The sequence below is a fragment of the Serinus canaria genome, chromosome 1A, assembly GCF_022539315.1.
Source record: "Serinus canaria isolate serCan28SL12 chromosome 1A, serCan2020, whole genome shotgun sequence".
Lineage (NCBI taxonomy): Eukaryota > Metazoa > Chordata > Aves > Passeriformes > Fringillidae > Serinus > Serinus canaria.
Window position 1 is genome coordinate 11,702,729 of NC_066314.1, and position 20,704 is coordinate 11,723,432.

Genomic DNA, 20,704 nt, shown 5'->3' on the forward strand with positions numbered 1-20,704 from the left:
TAGTGGAATCAAAGTGTTTACAGTGCAGACAGGTCTGGAGTTCTGTTCTGCTGGCTATGGCTTGCTGAGTTTGTCTCTGCTGTGTCTTGCATCCAAACCTGTAAAGCCTCTGAGTCAGGCAGAGACCAGAACTAGGTTTGAGAATAAGTTGCTTTTTAACAAGTGCGAGAGAGTGAGTATCAACTTGTCAGAACTAGTGAGAGTTTTCTTTGGCTAATGCTTGGTTTTATGAGCAACTCTACATAATACTCATGTTGTCTATTTTGAAAAGAGCACATCAATTAAATGCATTCCAAACTGTTTCCCGAAGAGGAGTCCTTGGAAAAAGGAGGGAGGACTAGTGAGAACATCCCACTCATCCTCTTAGAGGTTTGCTTCCTAAAGAGGAAAGCTTTCTTTTCTAATCCTTTTAGCATCCAGATACTCAGATCTGTATATTCCCAACCCAATAAATGTTCATTGAAATCAAGGAGATAAACTTGATTATTCACAACATGTATCAATAAAACTGAGGTTGGCTTTGTGAGCAAGCACCTAACAATGCAAACACCTTTTATTGTACCAACACTGAAGATCTGGTAGCTCTTTAATCTAGTAGCCACAAGTAAATCAGAGTGATGTAAGCCATAGAACAATAATATGAATAACAGAGACTTAAACCACAACATGAACAACAAAACAAACAAATTAAAAAACCCACAACCAACCAATCAAAAAATACCAAAAAAACCACACCAAAAAACCAACCAACCAAAAAAAGAGAAAAACCCACATAAACCAAGCTTGGTAGTGCTTACACTTCTTACACAATATTTGCATAAAGTAAAACAAGTACTTACTCTGTTCATTATCATACCACTGATTTCAAGCACAGACATATCTGCTTTCTTGCAGTCATTACCCTCCCATACAATTGCACTGATTTTTTCTAGTCCTGGATTTAAACTGTGGATCCAAGGCAAATGACTCTGGGAAAGACAAAGAATTATCTTCCATCAGAAATAAGAATCTATTTTCCTGTCAATATGCCTTTGTCAGCAATATACTAACAAACCCCCTCCCCCAAAAACCAAAAACCAAACAAAGCAACAAAAAACAATCACACAAACAAAAAAAACAAAAACCACAAACAGAAAAAAAACACCAAAAAACCAAACCAGACTGACACAAATATTGCTATATAGCAGTTACTTCTATTATATGTTAACCTCATTCCTTAAAATCCTCTCCCCTCTTTTCCAAGAAATAGCTGTGAGAAGAGAAATCTCTCCTTCTCTACACTCCATTTTCTAATAAGGATGAGTTAATGGGATTAAGTATTTATCGGCTTCTTTTTCACTCAAACATATCAAAAAAGAGAGAAATATGAAAAAAAAGTTCTACTTATAAGTTATTTTTAATTCTGACACATTTAATGAATTTATTTTATTTATTTACCCCCAACATCCTGAAAAGCACTCTTCTCAGGTTAAGCCTAAGGGAAACAATTTTTTATTACTTGCTCTTAATGACTTCAAAATCCTTGTTATGCATAAAGACCTGCCTGTGCACACTGCATCTGGCCAGACTCAGAGAGCAGTAGGTGTCTAATCAATACAGGCAGCTCCTAGAGCCAAGCAATCCCAGGTTAATCTTCTGAATGCACTTAGGGCTCAGGGACCTTTCTTTCAAACCCCAGGGCCAGGTGAGAACTAAAGGATATGGAAAAAATGTTGAGGTGACAAGTACTGCTGTGGCCATTTCTTGATTTTCCTCTGCCCTGTGTCCCTCCTCTCCCATTAAGGAGATGAAAATTGCTTTCAGCTTTAGTCACCTGCCACTATGTGCATCACACTGCTGGAAGTGGTGGTGCTGGCAGGGGCAAGGGTATGCCATTATTTCTAGATTTTAATTATCATTGATAGCAAGTAAGGCTTTATTTTCATTTTATTACTTGCTTTGCAAGTATTGATCTGAAATATTTGTAATCTGCTGAGTACTCAATTATCTCCCTTATTTCCCCAGGTGAATTAGAAATTATTCATAACATTAATATAGCATAAATATTTGTTGCAGGTTTTTCCTAACCACAGTTTTCCAAGCTCTCCCTCTAGAGGGAGTATCAACACCAGGAGCTGAAACCCAAAAATTTACTATCAGCAATCAAGTAGAAAAATTCTCAACTGGTCAAATCAATAAAAATCCTTAAGTCAATACAGGTACTGTAATTCAACTCACTACTGCAAGGTTTAGTATTTTATTGAATGCAAGCAGGAAGAACTAAAAATAAAAATAGAAAACACTGCATGAAATAATCCAAATTGCTATTATTAATTTTAAGGTAAAAAAATTATAATCAAATAGAATTTAGGCATGTATAATAAACCCATGATATCATATATATATGCATATACATAAAGCACATGTAATCCTTCTGTTTGCTTTTCTTATATATACATTTGCAAATAAGCAAACAGAAAGGTGTCTGATAAGTGCTTATAAAAGCTATTCCACAAGGGGGGGGGAACCCACCAAAACCCAAACAACATAAAATTAAACAAAACAAACAAACAAAACAACAACAAAAAAAAGGAAAACTCCAAAACAGAAAAATAAATACCCAAACAGAACCACCTATTACAGAGGAAACAAATCAATCAGTACTTGCCTTACATTAGAATTAAGATTCATTCAAATATTCTATGGGCTATTTTGGTATATTGTCATACACTCTTCTTTTGAAAAATTTATGACTGAGTAGCAGAAATCAAGTTTTACTTGTTTTACTTCAATCAGATCACTTTGGCTTTGTTACTTCCATCTGATACAGATCTTTCTCCCAGCCTTTCTGTGACGTATGACAGGTAACACTGACCTTGTGTGCAGTGTAAAAAACCAGAACTGGTGGATACCAACCTGATGAAATGGGTCATCTCTGAATTCTTTCTTCACACACGGGTTCACCTGAGGGCTTTCCACGTCGGTCTCACTGGTGCAGGACGAGTGGCACTCAGCACAGTGCAGGAGGTCCTCCCACAGCACATCTTCTGTTTCTGACTCTGGCCTTGTACTCTCAGAGTCCTGTCTGGAGCTGGAGCACCGGGAACTGCAGCTGGTACCTGATTTAGGTGTATCCTGAAAGCCAAACACCCGCTGGAATTAATACTGATGTTTTATTCTACATCATTTCCTGGCAGCGATGTTTCAAAGTTCAGATTAGTGAATCTGTGTTCATCTGGATTTTTAGGTTCTAATCCATAATCCTTGTCATCAGAAAGGTTTGTATGTTTATTGCAAGCCTGCCTAAGATGTTGCACATTTTAAGATACTGTACCAAAAAGTAAGCAACAGTCCATGGCCTCTGCTTTTTAGGGAGGGGGTCACAAAAGGAAGAATCTAATCATACTTGTTATTAAAAGGAAATAACCACTTCACAGATTTAGAGCTCATTAGTTTAGAATTTTACAGCAATTATCAAGCCACAGACTCCAGCTATACCCCCATCTTCTGAGGAATTGACCCTTAAAGTCCCCTAAAGTCACATTGTTACTACTAACATACCTTCTCAAAGACAGAGTGAGCTTGAAGACAGTAATGCATCAAGTATAGAGGGGGAAAAAAAGCAAGGGCACACATAGCTGATGCCAGGTTTATGTGTAATCTGCACAATTAGACATAAAAATTTAATTATTTTAAACAAACTGCACTTGACAAAAAAGTATGCCTTTGTGAACTCCAATTTTACCTAGCTCTTGGATAAAGAAAGAAAAATCTGAAGTCTGGGACATTCAAATCTCCCAATGCATACACATGAAATAATCTACTGCTGTCTTCAGAAAAACAAGGTAGAGTTTAAACTACTTTCTACAATAAACAGAATCCACTTCCAGCAAGACAGGGGTGTAGTATTAAAAGCAGTATCAGCCTACTCACTGCCATCCTCTGGCAATTTCCATTCCCTCTTAACAGCAAGTTTATTTCTACTAATTTCTCTTGAGAACCCACAATTTTTTACACTGAAAAAAAAATTAAGCACTGTTTCAGCAGACATACTAACTTACTGTGATTCACAGTCCATTACTACCTGAAGAAATGTTCTTCATTCTTTCTGAAAACCATGTTTAATGTATTTTATGCAAATCATTTTGTAAAGAAATGTTTAAAAAAGATTTGGTCTGAACTCTTTCTCCACCTTTTACAAAGAGAGGGATAACATCAATGCAGAAAGAGTCTGAAGAATTTTTTCTTAAAGCAAAAAAGAAGATATTTACAGAAGGCAGTCACTACTGGGTACCACTGAGGCTGAAACTTAATAAAGGAAGAACACAAAAAATAGCATGCTCAAACAACAATTAACTAGACACATAACCATGAAGATAAAAGAAAATGCAGGACAGAATTTGAGAGTTTATCCACTGACTTCACTAATAATTTTTTTTTAATACAAAGAAATCTTTCACTGATTGTTTCATTTTCTTTGTAATGGTGTGGGGGAGGAGAGTTGGGAGCAAGAAAGAAAAGCTTCCTCTTTCATTGCATCAGTCAGATCAGTGAACAGGGAGTAAGTGTAAAACAGTCCTGCCACAGCTAAACATGGATTACATTCTGTCTCTAGCTTCTGAAGGTATCTACAAAGTCTTCCCTAGCTTTGAGGCACTCTACACTAGAGAAAAATGTATCTAAGCTGAAAAACAAAAGAAATCAACTGTAATGGTGTGTTTCTGCTTCCTCCTGTGAAGCACTACGACTGCACAAGCACACAGTGAAGGGACATCTCCTGTAACATGAAACAAAGAGTGCCATTATCACAAAGCACACATGCAAAAGGCACTAAATGCTGAGACCAATCAACATTCTGGATCTTTCTAGCCAAAGTCCATGAGAAATGAGTGAAAGAATGCTTATTTAATATTGTTTTTTATGGAAAGCATCAACTTCAAGGCTTTGCAGTTGTGATCAGAGCAAGCAATACATGAATCCTTCCAATATATCAATTCCAATATCCTTCCAATCCTTTCAACTTTTCCTATAACAAGTAGAGAGTTTACTTATGAAGCTCTGCCTATCAAGCCCATCTATCAGTGGACTTTTGCCAGTGCTGATTTTAGTCTTTGCTTTCTTTGCTCAGCCTTTGAGAAAAAACAGCAATACAGCCTTTAAAAAGTGTTCCATATCTGTGAAGTTGCATACCATTAGCAAAACAGCATAGTTTTGAATAAATAAACAAAACCACACTAAGATATCCCATTCTCTTTCAATGTCTGAGTCCTTACAATTAAGAATTCTGCTCATATGGAGTCTGTTATAAGCTGTAATGTCATCAAGTCTCTTAAAATTTTGGTATTTTTTATACGTTGACAATTTTGGTAAAATTTCATTACAAGATTTAATATTATTGTTTCAATAAAGACAAGGAAAGGAAAATTCAGAGTCAATCAGACTTCTCCACAAGAAAGCAAGTGAATACAAAACACTAAATCGAGAGAAACAGGAGCAGAACCATGCTGAAAATTTGCATATCCCCAATTACTACTGTTTCTGTAACACAGCAAATTTCCAGAGGAGACAACTGGTGACACAGAACAGCAACAGAATTACCATAACCCTATGCAAAATCTACGAAACATATTTGAATTCTCCTTACAACACATCGAAAAAGAGGATGAAGCTCAAAAAAACTAGATTACAACCTTGAAATTTCAAAACATTGTCATTAAAAAAAAAGCAAACAAAAAAATTGTGTTCCTCAGTAGCATGACTTCCAATTTACAGACTCCTAAAATCCAAGATAGGGAAAAAAAAAAAAATTTGTGGAAATGTCATAGTTTAACTCCAGCCAGCAACCAAGCATATGCAAGCTGCTTGCTCTATATAGCTTACTCAATAAGAAGTCAAGTTGTTTTAAGAACTTACAGGCAAGAAGCAATAGAAATGAACAAACCTCCAGAGGGTAGTGTTTCTTGTAATGGTGAGATTTCCTGTTGCGAAGGGTGCAGTCGCTAGAGGTGCGTTCTGCATTGCGGCGTAAGGAATAGCCAGTCTCAGGCCCCTCCTCACTGGAAACTTCATCTGATAAATTTGTCACAGTCCTGTGAGTATCCTAGTGCAAGAAATACAGTATTAGTCACAGAGTCATATTTACTAAGTCTTGTTCTCAACTAGTGACATCAAATTTCTTTCTACAACTTCGGTATCTATGCTCAGTTAAACCAGATATTAATGCATTTTCAAGATTCAAAATTGGCAAAACAGGAATTATGGAATAGAAATTCTAACATTAAAAAATATTTTTTCAAAGGAAGGCCTAGTTCACATTAGCCTCAAGAAAGATTATGATGCTTTTATTTTAAATGTGATTTTTCATAAACTGAACACACCAAGACAGGCTTAGAAAAAATGTATCCTCATCTGAAAAGAGAAGAAACCTAACCAAAAAATCTAAACCAACCAACCAATCAAAAGTAACAGTACAACACTGAGTTAAAGTTAACATCTACCACCTCTTACAAAGATGAAGGCTTAGAGGATGTATGTTGAATAGTGAGGTCACTAATATGTTACTTTGAATACAGGATATGCAGGAGATAATAAGAGCCAGACAAATTAAATGTCCTGCTTTCTTCCATGATCACTTCCTATAATCCTGTAGTAATTCTATTATTCCCTCTCATTCCCATTCCTCACTATAGAGAGTCCTGCCTATTTCACTTAGAGGGAAATCCTGCTTTCCTTATCTTTCACACAGACCAATTAAAAACAAAAACCAAACCAAACCAAAACGGAAAAAAAAAAAAAAAGGGAAGACAATTCACAGGGAAAGAAATGCTCAGAATGATCTTAAAATTACAAATTGTCAGTAATCCAGAATCTGTTCCATTTTATCACAGAGACAGACCATAGATGCCCAGACTCTCAGAGAAGGCACAGAACATTTACCTGGTCAGGAAATACCCACAGATAAAGGACAGCACACAAATTTGTGCATTGAAATAAAGAATAGAAAAAAAAAATTTAAACACCATTAAGGAAAAAGGAAAGGCCAGAAATATGATGAAGTAAGACAACTCGCTGTAATTTTTGGTTCCAGGACCCTAAGCCTGATTTAATTTTTAAAATATTTTTAAGAATAAAGCAGATAAAAATGCATCAAAGGCATCACAAAAAGGAACAAACACACTTACTTTGTGGTGACTGTGGTTGCTCAGGACATCTCTCACTGTGGAAGGGCTCCACCCTGTCTCTTCTGGCCTAATCACCTCACAGCGACGTTCATGGCCCTGCACACCTTCTTCACTGCCTCTACCTGGCTTCTTCCCATCAAGGGACACGTAGCCATTATCAGTTTCAGTGGATTTATCTATTGAGTTTTTTGCTTTCTTAGATCTATATTTAAAACAAATACATGTATTAAATTAATTATTCCCTTAATTATTTCCCAGTCTAAAGCCTGTTTATTCCTATAAACCAATTCTTTAGCTTTACGAAGATGTCCACAAACGAACAATATTAACATTTGATTTTGATGCCATCTTTGTAACTATTTAATCTTCTAAATAATACCCATTATCCTCTCCTAAAAGTGTTATAAAATCAACTCTCAGGGTGTGAAAGAAATGTGTATCACTAGCTACTGAAAGAAAAGGAAACCTGTTTTAAAAATAAAACTTCACAGCAGCTTTGCTAATAGAAGAATCACAAGCCTCAAAAAGTGAAAGAGAAATCCCTCTATTCAATCTTAACAAATAAAAGAGGTATGCCAGAAGTTGCTTTAATAATTATTAATTCAAAGCAAGCATGCAATGTCCCGAAGCTGCAAACAAACATGCTGTTTAGTACTCTGTACACTGATATTTGGTGCTGTATTGCATACACTTTGCTTACTGACAGCCCTACTAAACAGAAGGGGATCTACTCTTTTCTGCATTATCCAGTAACACTCCAGGCAACATTTTTCCCTATCTCTTACAAACATACCAACTAAGCTGTTTTTTTAAAGGACAAAATCTCAAGGATTTTAAAGGACAAATCTCTCACTGAATAGTCTCCCATCCTCTAGAATCAAGACCCTTTCCTGGACAATAAATGCACCAGCAGACTACCTCCTGCAAGAAGAAGGCTCTCTCAAAGCAAACACCTGGATGATTACACTCCCAAACTAGAAAGTGCAGTGGATGAAGGCATGAACAGAAATAGCAACTTGCTACCTTACTGACAGGGACTTTTAGTCTTAAGCTTCTCTATTGTCAAAGTAAATTAAATTTTGCTTTTTAGAGTCTCAGAACGCTTGGTAGGAAAACGGGGGAAAGAAAACAAGAGGAAAGTGTTATAAATAATGCTTCTGAATTTTTTTATTTTTATTTCAAGTAGAACACTGGGCATAGGTCAGGGAACTATCAAGAATGTGTTCAATTGATCTGGTGCTCCTGTGAGGGAATATGCACTGCCTTTCTCTTTAAGGACTGAGGCATTCTGTGAGGGCTTGGATTACACAGCAGAAGATTAAATTCCTCTTTAATATGTACATCAAACAAATTGGAAGAATTTGGAGAGTTGCCTCACACTCCTTCCAAGATAAGGTATCCCACACATAAAGGGGAGTCCAGAAAGCAAAAAATGGCTAGGAACAGCTGGATAAAAGAGGAAACTAAAATCCAAAAAGGACCAATTCAGCTCGCAAAATAATGGTATGCAGAAAAAATGGAATAAAGGGATGCAGACAAAATGATCAAGAGAAGAGATGATCAAGAGATCCTCCTTTCCCATCTTTAATTTCATTTTGTCATCCTAACTTGGAAAAAAGTTAACATTTATAATTCTTTTAAAGCAAAGGGACTGCCTTTCAGTGGCAACTCATTGCAGCATAATAAGCAAGGTCAGTTGTGAGTAATGAGGAAGAAGCACTAAAATAAAATTATCTGCAATAAAGAGGAATCCAGATAAGCTAATCTGTAATTCATTAAATATTTCTCCAGCACTTTCTAAAACTGTCTTTTAAACAGTGCAGAAATAAATGTAATTCTCATCACACACACATCCAGTTAGAAACACTTCCTCCACAAGCTACTTAACTTATGAACAGATTAATTAGACAGCTCTTCCAAGTTTGATTTGAGAAGCTTTATACATTTTATACAAAACTTTAAAGCTAGAAGAAGCCTCATACAGTTGATAGGAATAGATAAAGAAAGAAGGAACACAAGCATGTATGCACAACTTTTTCAGATGGGATTTCACTACTCAAGCAATGTTTGAGTGCTAAAATCACAAGACCAAAGCTACTGGTCTGGTATCAACTAAGGCTCATTCTAACTATCAGGGAGCTTGGATGAAGTCTTTATTTGATTCTACCAGAGAAGCTGAAGTTATTTTTTTTGTAAGATTCCCTAAATTTAAGTGTAAGCCTCAAGCCAGAAAAGCATACATTTGGGCTTAAAGTTGGGGTTTTGTGTACATGTTTTCAAAGAAAAACAAAACAAAAAACCCCACAGTAACAAACACAAACGATATATCCCTAGCTGACAAAAATGTATGGTTTTCTAGAAATACTATATATACATACATCCTCAATCAACTTTTACAATTTTAGGCTATAACTAAAAGTATTTAGAGTAAAACAAAGAACACCAGGAATAAATCCAATGTCTTAAAAGGCTTGAATATATGCAAAAGCTAAATCAAGACTGACTTTCAGTCTTATTCATGCATTATCAAGGGAAAATACTAAAGAAAAGTTCAATAAAATTTCTGGAAGAGTGTGGATTTGCACTCTCAAGTATTCTTTCAATGTATTTTCATTGGGGTTGATCAGAAAAACTCTCCTCTCTGTTCCCACTGCAAAACTTTTAGAGATTACAACATTTTAGAGGTTATAAGATTTCCACTGGAGTAAGGACACATGCAGAGCAAATTCCCAAATGAGTACTGCATTCTGAACAAATCACCTGCTTGGATACCGCCCTCTTTTCAAGTAAGACTTATCAGCAGTATTTTCTAAATTGCCCCTGTGCTTGATTAAAGTTTAGAGCTGTAATTTTTAAGTCAGACTGAGTTCTGCCAATAGAAAGGATATTTATTGAATACAGTTCCAGTTTACCAATGATGTGAGCACAGGCAAATGGTGTAGGTACTCAGGGTCCTGCCCTAACACAGAGAACGTAATTTCTGAGGTTAATTTGAAATCATGTATTGATGACCCATACTTAAAATTCCAGATAAGAGTCAAAGATTTGTGTAAGTGAAAAACTGTTGAAAATAAATACTCATCAGACATTCTAGATAAGACATTCTAATGTGCTTATCTAAAGAGCTTCCAAGTATGTTCTAAGAAAAAGGACAAGTGTAGCTGTGAAGCTTCCTTGCACTAAGATTTCATAAGATTTTCTTTAAGGAAACTCACCAAGTAGTCAATGTACTCCACACCGTGCTCTTGCTTCCTCATTCCCAGCCCCACTCCCATTGTGCTGACAAAACTGTTTGTATTACCATGAAAAAAATTACATGAAGAAACTGAACTACATGTTCCCCTGGGGAAAAAGAAGGCTATTTTTCATCTAGACAAGTTTGTATGGCTCTAGACATACAAACAACTGTGCCTCTGCAACTGAAGGGGTAACAAAGGACTAAGGGCTGTTTACAGCACTCTCAGTCACTCTGTGGTCTTTTTCCTTTGAAGATACTGTATATACTAAGTAGTCATCATGGAGGCTTAACATCTATATATATACACACACTACCTCTCATTAAATGGTTTAAACAAGTCTTCAGGGTAAGTTCTACATAGCCCTTCTCAACTGAAAATACTCTGAGCCACACAGCAGGAAAGGCAAGGAAAAAAGATCTTCTAACACTCTCCTTACTGCAGAACAGTATCTTCAATGAAGGGAAAACAAAACATCAAAAAGTTTACAAGATTACCCTTGAAGCAAACCAGAGAGTAATGCCCACAGACCCAAAGAACAGCCCTAATGTCTACCACTATGACCCTCAGTTTATCAAAGACAGCTTAACCCACACAGGAAAAAGTCAAATGAACTTTCCTCTTACAACACTTTTAAACATTTTCAAAACTTGTCCAAGTTTTCAAGTAGACATTCCCAGAAGGTAACATGTGTTTTACCAGTGGTTAAGAGCACAGATCACAGGTAGGACAGACATGTTAGTGGTGCTGTATTTACAATGCAGCATGCACAACAAAACATCAATGTCATAACTTGCATTATCCCTTTTCTCAATTTAATATTATTTATTGAGTATATTTTCACTTATTAATAAATGTTGATACATAGCACTCAAAATGCTGCATGCATAGCATGTCTTGCACATAGAGCAATAGAATGGGTTTTTAAAAAAAAATTTTAATAGCCCAATCAGTGTTTATTTGAATCCTGAAGAAAAAGTGTGTCATTTGATGACAGTGAGAGAGCTGAATAAGCATTCTCTTGGACTAACAAGGAGGTAATGTAATAAAGTAAACTTAAACAGTTGAATTTTTCTCATTGGATTAAAACTGAGAAATGAAGTTGGTTTTTGTCCCTGATAGCCTACACGGTGTAGTAAAACAACCAAATATAATTTAACTAAAAGTTAATTCTGTACTCTGCTCTCATGAGATCCCACCTGGAGCACCATGCTAAGCTCTGGGGCCCCCAACATGAGGAGGACATGGGACTATGGGAACAAATCCAGAGGAGGGACAAGAAGATGATCAAAGGGCTGGAGCACCTCTCCTGTGAAGCCAGCTGAGAGGACTGGCGTTGTTCAGCCTGGAGAAGAGGCTCCAGGGAGACCTCTGAGCACCTTCCAGAGCTGGAGAGGGACTTTTTACAAAAGCAGGTAGTGATAAGTCAAGGGGCAATAGTTTCAAATGGAAAAAAGGTAAGCTTAGTTTTCAGTATTAGAAATTATTAACTGTGGGGGTGGTGACAGTAGAACAGGTCGCCCAGAGAAGCTGGGGCTGCCCCATACCTGGAGTGTTCAAGGCCATACTGAATGGGGGTCTGAGCAACCCGGTCTAGTGGAAGTTTCCCCTGCCTATGCCAAAGGGGAAGAACTAGATGATCTTTAAAGTCCTTTCCAACCCAAATTATTCTATGACAATTCAATATTTTTTTCAAAATTATTGCATCAGCATTTACAAAAGTCAAGAAACAACACACTGGTCCATTTTCAAATACTCAGATGAGTTTGCTATTAAGAGCAAAAATGAGATCAACAGAAGTTTAATCATTACATCAATATTTACTTAATTAGAAAAGGGATAGTGCATCTCTAACACTTATGTAGCCTTGAATAAATACAAACCCTGATAAAAAGAAAGCAGCATGCCAGATATCTCTGAAGACAGCGCCAATACTGCAAGAGGTGCTTGTACCGTAGCTCTGCACTGTTCCCTCCTGTGTGTTATCTGTGGTACTAGAGCCATCTCCTTCCCTATGTACTTCCAAATGTGCTGCTTTCCTTAATTTCCTTCATCAGAAGAGATTAAAATGGGAAGGTAGTTTTGTAAGTGCAATCTGCTAGTTCTATAATGTGTTCAGCAGTTTAAGCATGCAAAAACAAGCAAGATTTCAAAGTATTTTGCTAAAGCTTTGTCATATCAATTTAATAAACTCCATTTAATAAAAAAGCAGGATACATTCATTATTATATACTTTATATACTGAAGCACAAAACACATTTCATTTCATCATCAGAAGCTTAGACCTACAAAAGTCACTGCTGCAGTGCTTCCCATTTTAATGGGACAATTCACTGTAGCAAACAACAGTCAGTGGAGTGCTTGGAAGACTTAAATTCTACATTTCCAAGAGCCCATCTCTTTTCACATATACTTTCCACAGACTATTAGCCAGATTTATAAAACTAAATTTGAAGTAATATAAACACTGTCACTCCACCACTATTCAGATAACTGTTTGGAGACAAAATATCAGATTTAATGCATTAAAATTCAAATAAAACTATGCCTAAATTAGTCAATGCATAAAAGTTAAAGAGCACCAATTAAGCACCATTTTGAAGTTTCAAATAAAAACAGAGCATCAATTTCTCATCTCTAGCAAAGCACAGACTGTAAACCCCTACATTTTTGTTCATGCACATTCTCTACAGCAGTTTAACAGTCCTAAATGTAAGTACTAAACACAGACTATAAGTCTTTAACCAAAGCACTTCAACACAGACTATACCTTCTTCTTTTACCCCCTGTGCTGGGAGGTGGCTTAGGAGTTCGTGTTGAGACAATCTGACAGTGCACAGTCCCAAGCAGCAACATGAGCCATATTGGCCCAATGACTTCAGTCAGAGGTATATTATGTGGGCTTTGGGCTGTATAGAATAGCACTACAGCAGCAACTGGAAAAGAAGGGAAATGAAGTTGAGTTTAATGTCTGAAATGGCCAACTCATATGGCTTTTGTCAAAAACAAACCAGTCAGATGCAGACCTTTACCTGCATTTTAAGCCAACTCAGGTAATTCTGAGAGAACAAAATTATTATTTTCCTGAAAACCAGCAGCAATTAGGGTCTAAACAGCTGCCTACTCTCTTAGTACCCATCTTTTCTTTCATATTTGTGATATCATAGGTATTGCTCAAAAAATGGCTGAATTAAATAAGAGGGAAAGAACATTTGGAAAGCTGTATCTGTCCTGAAACCACTTCAGCTATGGTGAAACATCAGTAGAAGACAAAACCAAAAAGCAAATATCATCCTTAAAGCAGCCCAAATAAATTTAATTGTGCATCATGTGTTATGACAAAGCACAACCCAGTGAGTTTAATGAGACTTGAGACTAGAAACTCCTTACACAGCAGAATGCATTTTAAACTCCATGTCCCAGCCAAGGGCCATAATTGCCCATATGGATGGGCAGCCATGCATAAGTACAACCCTATAAACATTCTATATATACTTCTGTGCATTTTTTTAGCAGTGAGGAAAGATCAAAAGATAAACCATGTAAACTATGGGGTAGTCCAGCTGAAGTGACCAAGGCTCCAGCTAGCAGTTGTGGTTGGAAAAAGGGCCAGCTTCCAGTTCCACGGCTGTTAGTTTTGTAACCCTATAACCATTTTCATATACAGCCAGCAACCAGGCTCCTGCACCCAGAGCCCAAACACACAGCAACATCTTTACAGGCTCCAGGTCAACTTGAACACAACCAGCAGGCATGAAGCAGGAGGAAAAGGCAACTCCTCTCCTCTCTGCTTACCCTGTCCTTGCTCTGGCTTGAAGAGCTATGATGCATAACTCAGCTGACAGAAGCTATCAAGAAAAAACCAAAAACAAAACAAAACAAAAACTCAAAAACAAAAAAAAAAAACCCAAAACACCCACAGAAACTCCAAGAAACAATTCAGAAACAGATCTGGGAAACAATTCTCTGTGCCTAACATCCACACATCCCATGAGAACTTGGTTTTGTTAGTGTACTACTGAGAAGTGAAAGTCCCATAATTTAGACCTATTTCTAGCACAAAAAATACAAGTTCAACAGCCATCACCAGTTCTCTAGTGAAATTGACCGAAAAAAATGCAGCCACATACAAAGCTATGTGCCACATTCAAACATCTAAAATAAATCCCATTAAGCAACACTTATACAGCAGGTACCTGGATGGGATGTTTTCCACTAAAAAGAGGTTTGATGTGTTTTTCACTAACAAATCTTTAGCAAGGTAACCAGTATTAGAAACACAATGAACACAGAAAACAATGGAATAATTTTTGATTTTGGAATAACTATTTCTAATTTCTCCTCTGTCTTTTTCCTAAATTGAAGCATAAAAGTTCTGCATGGAGTATTCTTTATTACTGTAAGTGAACTACATTTTTGCTGTATAAGGTTTCTCAAAGACCACATGCATCAATGAGAAATCCAGCTTATTAAAAAATCAATAAAATAGGTACAGATAGCAAAAGATAATGTTATCTCTTTCTAAATGAGCTTATCTGAGTTCCCAATACACATACAATTAGCTCCATGAGGTATAAAATGCAAAGAAGGAGCTGATTTTGGCTCCTATCTTACAATTTGGATAAACACATACCTCCATGTGAAATGTTTTGCAGGAGTAGGCCTACATAAAATAATTTAAAAATTCACTACTGCTACTTAAAAAACATTAAGTAAAGCAGAGCTGCCTAGAAGAAATCATCTTCCAGAAGACAAAAATCTGCAGATTGCAGATTCCTACCACAATGTTTCACACAGATTTAGAAAAATATCACCAATCTGAAAAATGTACTATAGGAGAGAAATTCAAGAATTTATTTCTGCACAGTGTGACAATACATTCTAGGTCAGGTTATCCAAGAACTGCTCCTATCAACAGCTAGGTAGAATTGGTTGGAACAGGATTTCTTACAGCACTTTTAATTATTTCTTTATGTACTTCCAGTATTTTGACCTCTGCTTTTCTAAAATATAGTAGCTGATTTTGTAAAACAGACACAAATGAAATAATATCACATTGAACAAAAAGCTGCCTCAGAGAAAGCAACCTTACACTTTAAAGGCCAACAAGCATTTATTTTTAAAGCATTTAAAGTTTGGAAATATTTTTAATACCAAATTTAAAAATGCATACATATATATTTATATATATCTCACCATGACAACCATCAATCATTACATCACTAATAAAGTTTCTTGCTTTATACTTAAGAAATGCACAATAAACACTAAGTTTGCACTTAATTTTTCCCTTAGAATATAAAAATGTTTTAAGTTAGATATGAGATATTACTATTTGCTAGATAGATAAGGAAGCAGAAGAAAGAGGTTTTACTTCTATCTTAAGTCACTGGCCTGCTCCGTGACCTTGAGCATAAAAGATTTCTCTGTAGTTCTCTTATCACACATTGTGCTAATCACTTTACACTAAAGGAAATCAATGGAAATAAAACCTGGAGTTTAAATCTACAGCCAAGGAAAATGTTTTTTCTGTAGATTTATATAAATGCTAGCAAGCGCTCTGGTAAAGCTAATCAATTTTAAAGCAGTAATTCCAAACAATGCAATTCATGAATCTATAGAAAATACTTTAGGTTAGTTATTTAATTATGAACACATACAAATGAAATATAGTCAGACCATTTTACAACAGTGTCAGTGAGAATCTGTCATCATGACAGAAAGTCCAAACTTCAATACAAAATACAGATTCAGGGCAGAAATCTGGCCACTCGAATTTGAGGTGGTTTATTTTTAATCTTCCATCATGGATTCTTGACATTTTGGTGCTGCCTTACCAATCCTGTACAAAATTAATAACTGAGCACACTTTCTGAGTAAAATAAAAGCAAAACTTTTATTTAAGTGATTGGGGGGGCTGTTTTGAATAGTTCCCAATAAGTAAATATGTGCATTTAATTTCACTTACATGTTTAAGTCTTTTAATTTATTTGAAAAACTATAAAAAAATCTGCAGCTAATTCTGCACAGTTTCAATATCAAGTATTTCAAATAGTTGGATTATAGTGTAATATGGAGTAGTAACTTATTTCCTGCTATTTGGTAACTCACAACCACAGAAATACTTTGTCACATAACAGACCATATGGATTAGGGAAATGATGCGTTCCATCCACAGCTTAGTAAACCAGAGACCCTAAGAAATCCGAGAGGAAAAAGGCTAGTTCTAAGAAAGCTCTGTAATTAATGTCCTAAAAACTTGCTTGCATTCAAAATCTGCATTGTCTCACTATTTTTCTACTCAGAGAGTCTTACAGAGGCAACACAAATAAAGTGTGAGTATATATATTTTTTAAATAAATTTACAAATAAGAAAATAAAAAAATTACTGCAATGGTGTTTCTCAGAATAAGACACTCATGAATATGGTAACAAACCAAGCACAACTTATGTATTTTCCTACCTATATTGCTATAAAAAAAGATTAAAATTATTAACACTATAGAGTCTCTTACCATAGCACAGACAAATGAGGAATTTATCTCAGAAATGGGGATAAGAAAAACTTTTCATAGAAGGCCACATGAGTATTTGTCAGTACTGCAGGTCTTGAGGCACGGGCATGGTGAGATGAATTTTTTTACCTGCTAATACCATCACCACACAAGAGGTACTGCCTTTTTTTTTAAACTCCATATATTGTTCCAATTAAAATTTCCAAGTGATACAATGATTCACAACTGAGATGACAGATGGCGAATTTGAAAAAGTAGTATTGCATGTTAATTGGATTTCAGTGGAAAATTCATTAGTCATTTAGCTTCTCGGGGTACTTATATTGCTCCCAACTTTCATTAACCTTCTGTTCCATATCTGTTGTACAAACTTCTGAAATACTTATTTGTTTGGTGACTTTCATACTGACAGATACTGATTCACTCCATTACATTCTGCCCTTTCTAATTTTCCTCTTATGTATCACATACAATTAAGAGACTCACAAAGTCAGACTGTTAGAACTCAATACTGAATTTCCCGAAAGCTGTGAACCGACTTCTGTTTGTTAACAGCTGTCCTGAAAACCTGAATTATACTCAGATGTGACAAATAACATGTGCCAAATGCTGAAGAAAGCCTGTGAGGAGAGTATCAAATTTTTCATTATGCAACCTTTATATTTGCAAAAAAAATGTTAACCAAGAGACATATGCTTGGGACTGTGTCGTTCCAATATTTTCTGAAAATACTGGAATAGACCTTAACAGCATGAAGTGAATGAAGCAGCACACTCCAGCTTCATATGGTTAAAACAAGGCATTCAGCTGAAGCTGATGCTGTAATCCAACTCTACCTTGGAGAAGGTAAAGAACAAGCAGCCAGAAAAAAATGACTCTTGATGTCACTTGGAGCCACCACCTGTAGAAGAATGGAAAGAAAACAACTCTCACGATTCCTTTGCGGGTCAAAGATGTCCAAGGACTTTCAGGTTTTGCTTTAGCAAAAGCAGATCCTTTAAAAAAAAGAAAAGAAATTTGAATTTATTTCATCATTATGACTAATAGAAACTTCAGTTGGTCAATAGCAGGGTAGTTAAGACAGTGAAGCGGTGGAAGTGCAAGATTTATTCAAATAATTGCATTTAATAACTGCTCCTTTAAATAACTATCTCCTCAATCCAAATATGACATAAAATGTTGATGCCCTCGACTGCCATTATCAGGAACTTCTACAAATACCTGTAATTTCCGAATGTTTGAATAACAAAGCATTGCCACGTCAAAATTATTCTAAAATGAATTATTAAAAACTGTTTCTGTTTCATTGAGGTATCAGAAACTCTACAGGCTGTGCAGGCACAGCAGAGTCCCTTCCCAACACAGAAAAGGGATCAAAAATACCAACATCCGTAAACTGCACCAGCCATGTCATTGAGGAAAATTGAATGAGGTTGGGAAGCACTGAAGTGAATCTGTCCAGCTGAGGACTAGCCCCAGGAGCAGGGAAGCCACCAAAAGAACAATTTATCTTTGTGTCTCCTTCTATACAATTTTTTATCTCTCTCATTTGAATGTCCTTTCTCTCTCATATCTCTCCATTTCTTTTTCTTCCCAGCCAGAAAACTGTGTAAAATTTACTTAATGGGGATGTGACTTTAATGATCCAAAGTTATTGACTGAAACACTGCATGCTACTACACCATCCACATCTCATTTACAACCAGCTCTGGCATTGGTGAGCTCTGTGCTGTACAGGTAAAACACTGCCAGCTCTGAAATTACTTTTATGCCAACTTAGACATCCATGCAGTCATTTAAATGCTATTTATGTAGCACTGCACTGAAAAGGTCCAACACTGTTTCTTAGTTTCTTTTAAGTTCAAATGTTATTTGATTTTGTTTCTTTCTCTCACATTCCCATTTTTAAAAAATTAAACTGCTGGGTGATGTGAGAACAGCAATCTGCACAACCACAGAGCAGATCAAAGAGAAAATGGGAGGAAGGAGCCCAAATAATGCTTTGCAGGGTCCTTCCAGGGTTCTCCTCACAGACCCATCACTGAAACCATCAGCCCAGCTCAGGCCCATTCTCCATGAGGCCAGAGCAGGAGAGAGGCAGAAAAGCAGGTGGGAATCCAAACCACGGCATGACCACCATGACCCGGTGTGAACCCTCACCATGCACTGCTGGGAGCAGCTCTCCAAGTCACCTTCCAGAGGAAAAGGGACGCTGCCTGAGGGGTGGGACTCACTGTGGGATGCCAGGGAAAAGAAGCTCAGATGGCACAGCACTTGCAGGGCATTTAGGGAAGAATCCAGGGCTGGGAGAAAGAAGGGGTCTGGGCAATTTAGGGAGAAACAAGCACTGAGAAATTGAGGGGTAAGAGGATAAAAAGGACTGGTCACACTTACAGCCTGAGTGCTGTGTGTCTGGCCATGCTCAGCACAGCCTGGACTCCCTTCTCCCTAACTGGTCTCTCCTGGGCCAGGGGCCATCTGCTGGGTGTCCAAGGACACCCACTCGGGGCTGAGACACAGGGCTGAGCGCCAGCACCGACCATCAACGACAGAGCTGGGGGGAACTGGGGGGAACTCTGCGGCCACAGTGCGGCTGTGGTGGCACCGGCAGCCCCAGCAAGGGCAGCACGGCCAGAGAGGCCTGAGGCTCCAGGGCCAGAGAGACCTGAGTCTCCAGGGACAGAGGGGAGCTGAGGCTCCGGGGCCAGAGGGGAGCTGAGGCTCCGGGGCCAGAGGGGAGCTGAGGCTCCGGGGCCAGAGGGGAGCTGAGGCTCCGGGGCCAGAGGGGAGCTGAGGCTCCGGGGCCAGAGGGGAGCTGAGGCTCCGGGGCCAGAGGGGAGCTGAGGCTCCGGGGCCAGAGGGGAGCTGAGGCTCCGGGGCCAGAGGGGAGCTGAGGCTCCGGGGCCAGAGGGGAGCTGAAGCCCGGGGCCAGAGGGGAGCTGAAGCCCCGGGGACAGAGGGGAGCTGAAGCCCCGGGGACAGAGGGGAGCTGAGGCTCCAGGAACAGAAGGGGCAAGACTCCGGAGACAGAGGGGAGCTGAGGCTCCAGGGACAGAAGGGGCGAGGCTCCAGGGACAGAGGAGGGCCAGCAGGCCTCTGGAGGCCGAGGCTGGGTGTGAGGGTGCCTGACATGCACTAGCTGGCTTCCTGCAATGATTGCAGGAGACGGTGCTGGCTGCTGGACTCATGGATAAAAACACTAAATGATGTTTCCCCTAGCCTTCGTGAGGCATAAGGAAAATTACATACAGATAAGAATAAATTAAGACTGAGTAAAGACTTTTAGGAAAGTCCCATATCATCTGACCTTCTGCTGCCATGTTGTTATTTAAAACAGGCAAAAAACAATCAAGTCTTATACACTTCTACTTCAACATAACATTCCCTCCAGATGTCGGAAGACTGAAAAGAAGTCTAAATGCCTGGCACTAGGAGTAAACCTAGTAAACTAGTAACTCTAAAATTATATAAGACAATGCACAAGACAATAATTATATAAGATAAACTAGTAACTCTAAAATGATGTAAGACAATGTACAAGTTTCTTTCTTTTTCCAAATCCAGATCTATACAACAAAATTTAAATTAAATTCTTAACATTTCAATTTAATCCCAATATCATTACTTAACAATGTTTTCTATCCATCTGCTTTAGGGAAGAGTTATGTAGGGTTGGCTGTGTTTTGTTTCATTTGGGGTTATTTTAAACCTACTAATCCACTTTTGTTGTAAGACACAGGATGGCTGTTATTTTAATACTGAGAAATTCAGCTTTTTCTAGCTCAGAACCTAC

The 20,704-nt window shown here is 37.6% G+C and overlaps 1 protein-coding gene across 4 annotated transcripts in view; it reads right to left on the reverse strand.

The window, feature by feature from the left end:
* The window catches only part of PHTF2 (putative homeodomain transcription factor 2), a 63,038-nt gene that overhangs the window by 12,997 nt on the left and 29,337 nt on the right, over positions 1-20,704 (reverse strand). For 3 of the 4 annotated variants that reach the window (XM_050987766.1, XM_030238067.2, XM_009086856.4), the window contains exons 5-11: positions 17,748-17,906; positions 13,167-13,332; positions 12,280-12,444; positions 7,161-7,362; positions 5,921-6,079; positions 2,896-3,114; positions 840-968 (exon numbers count right to left, since the gene is read on the reverse strand). In XM_050987766.1, coding sequence (XP_050843723.1) covers positions 840-968; positions 2,896-3,114; positions 5,921-6,079; positions 7,161-7,362; positions 12,280-12,444; positions 13,167-13,332; positions 17,748-17,906 — 1,199 coding nt within the window. The remainder of the gene's footprint in view (positions 1-839; positions 969-2,895; positions 3,115-5,920; positions 6,080-7,160; positions 7,363-12,279; positions 12,445-13,166; positions 13,333-17,747; positions 17,907-20,704) is intronic. The other variant, XM_030238069.2, reaches the window with a different exon arrangement.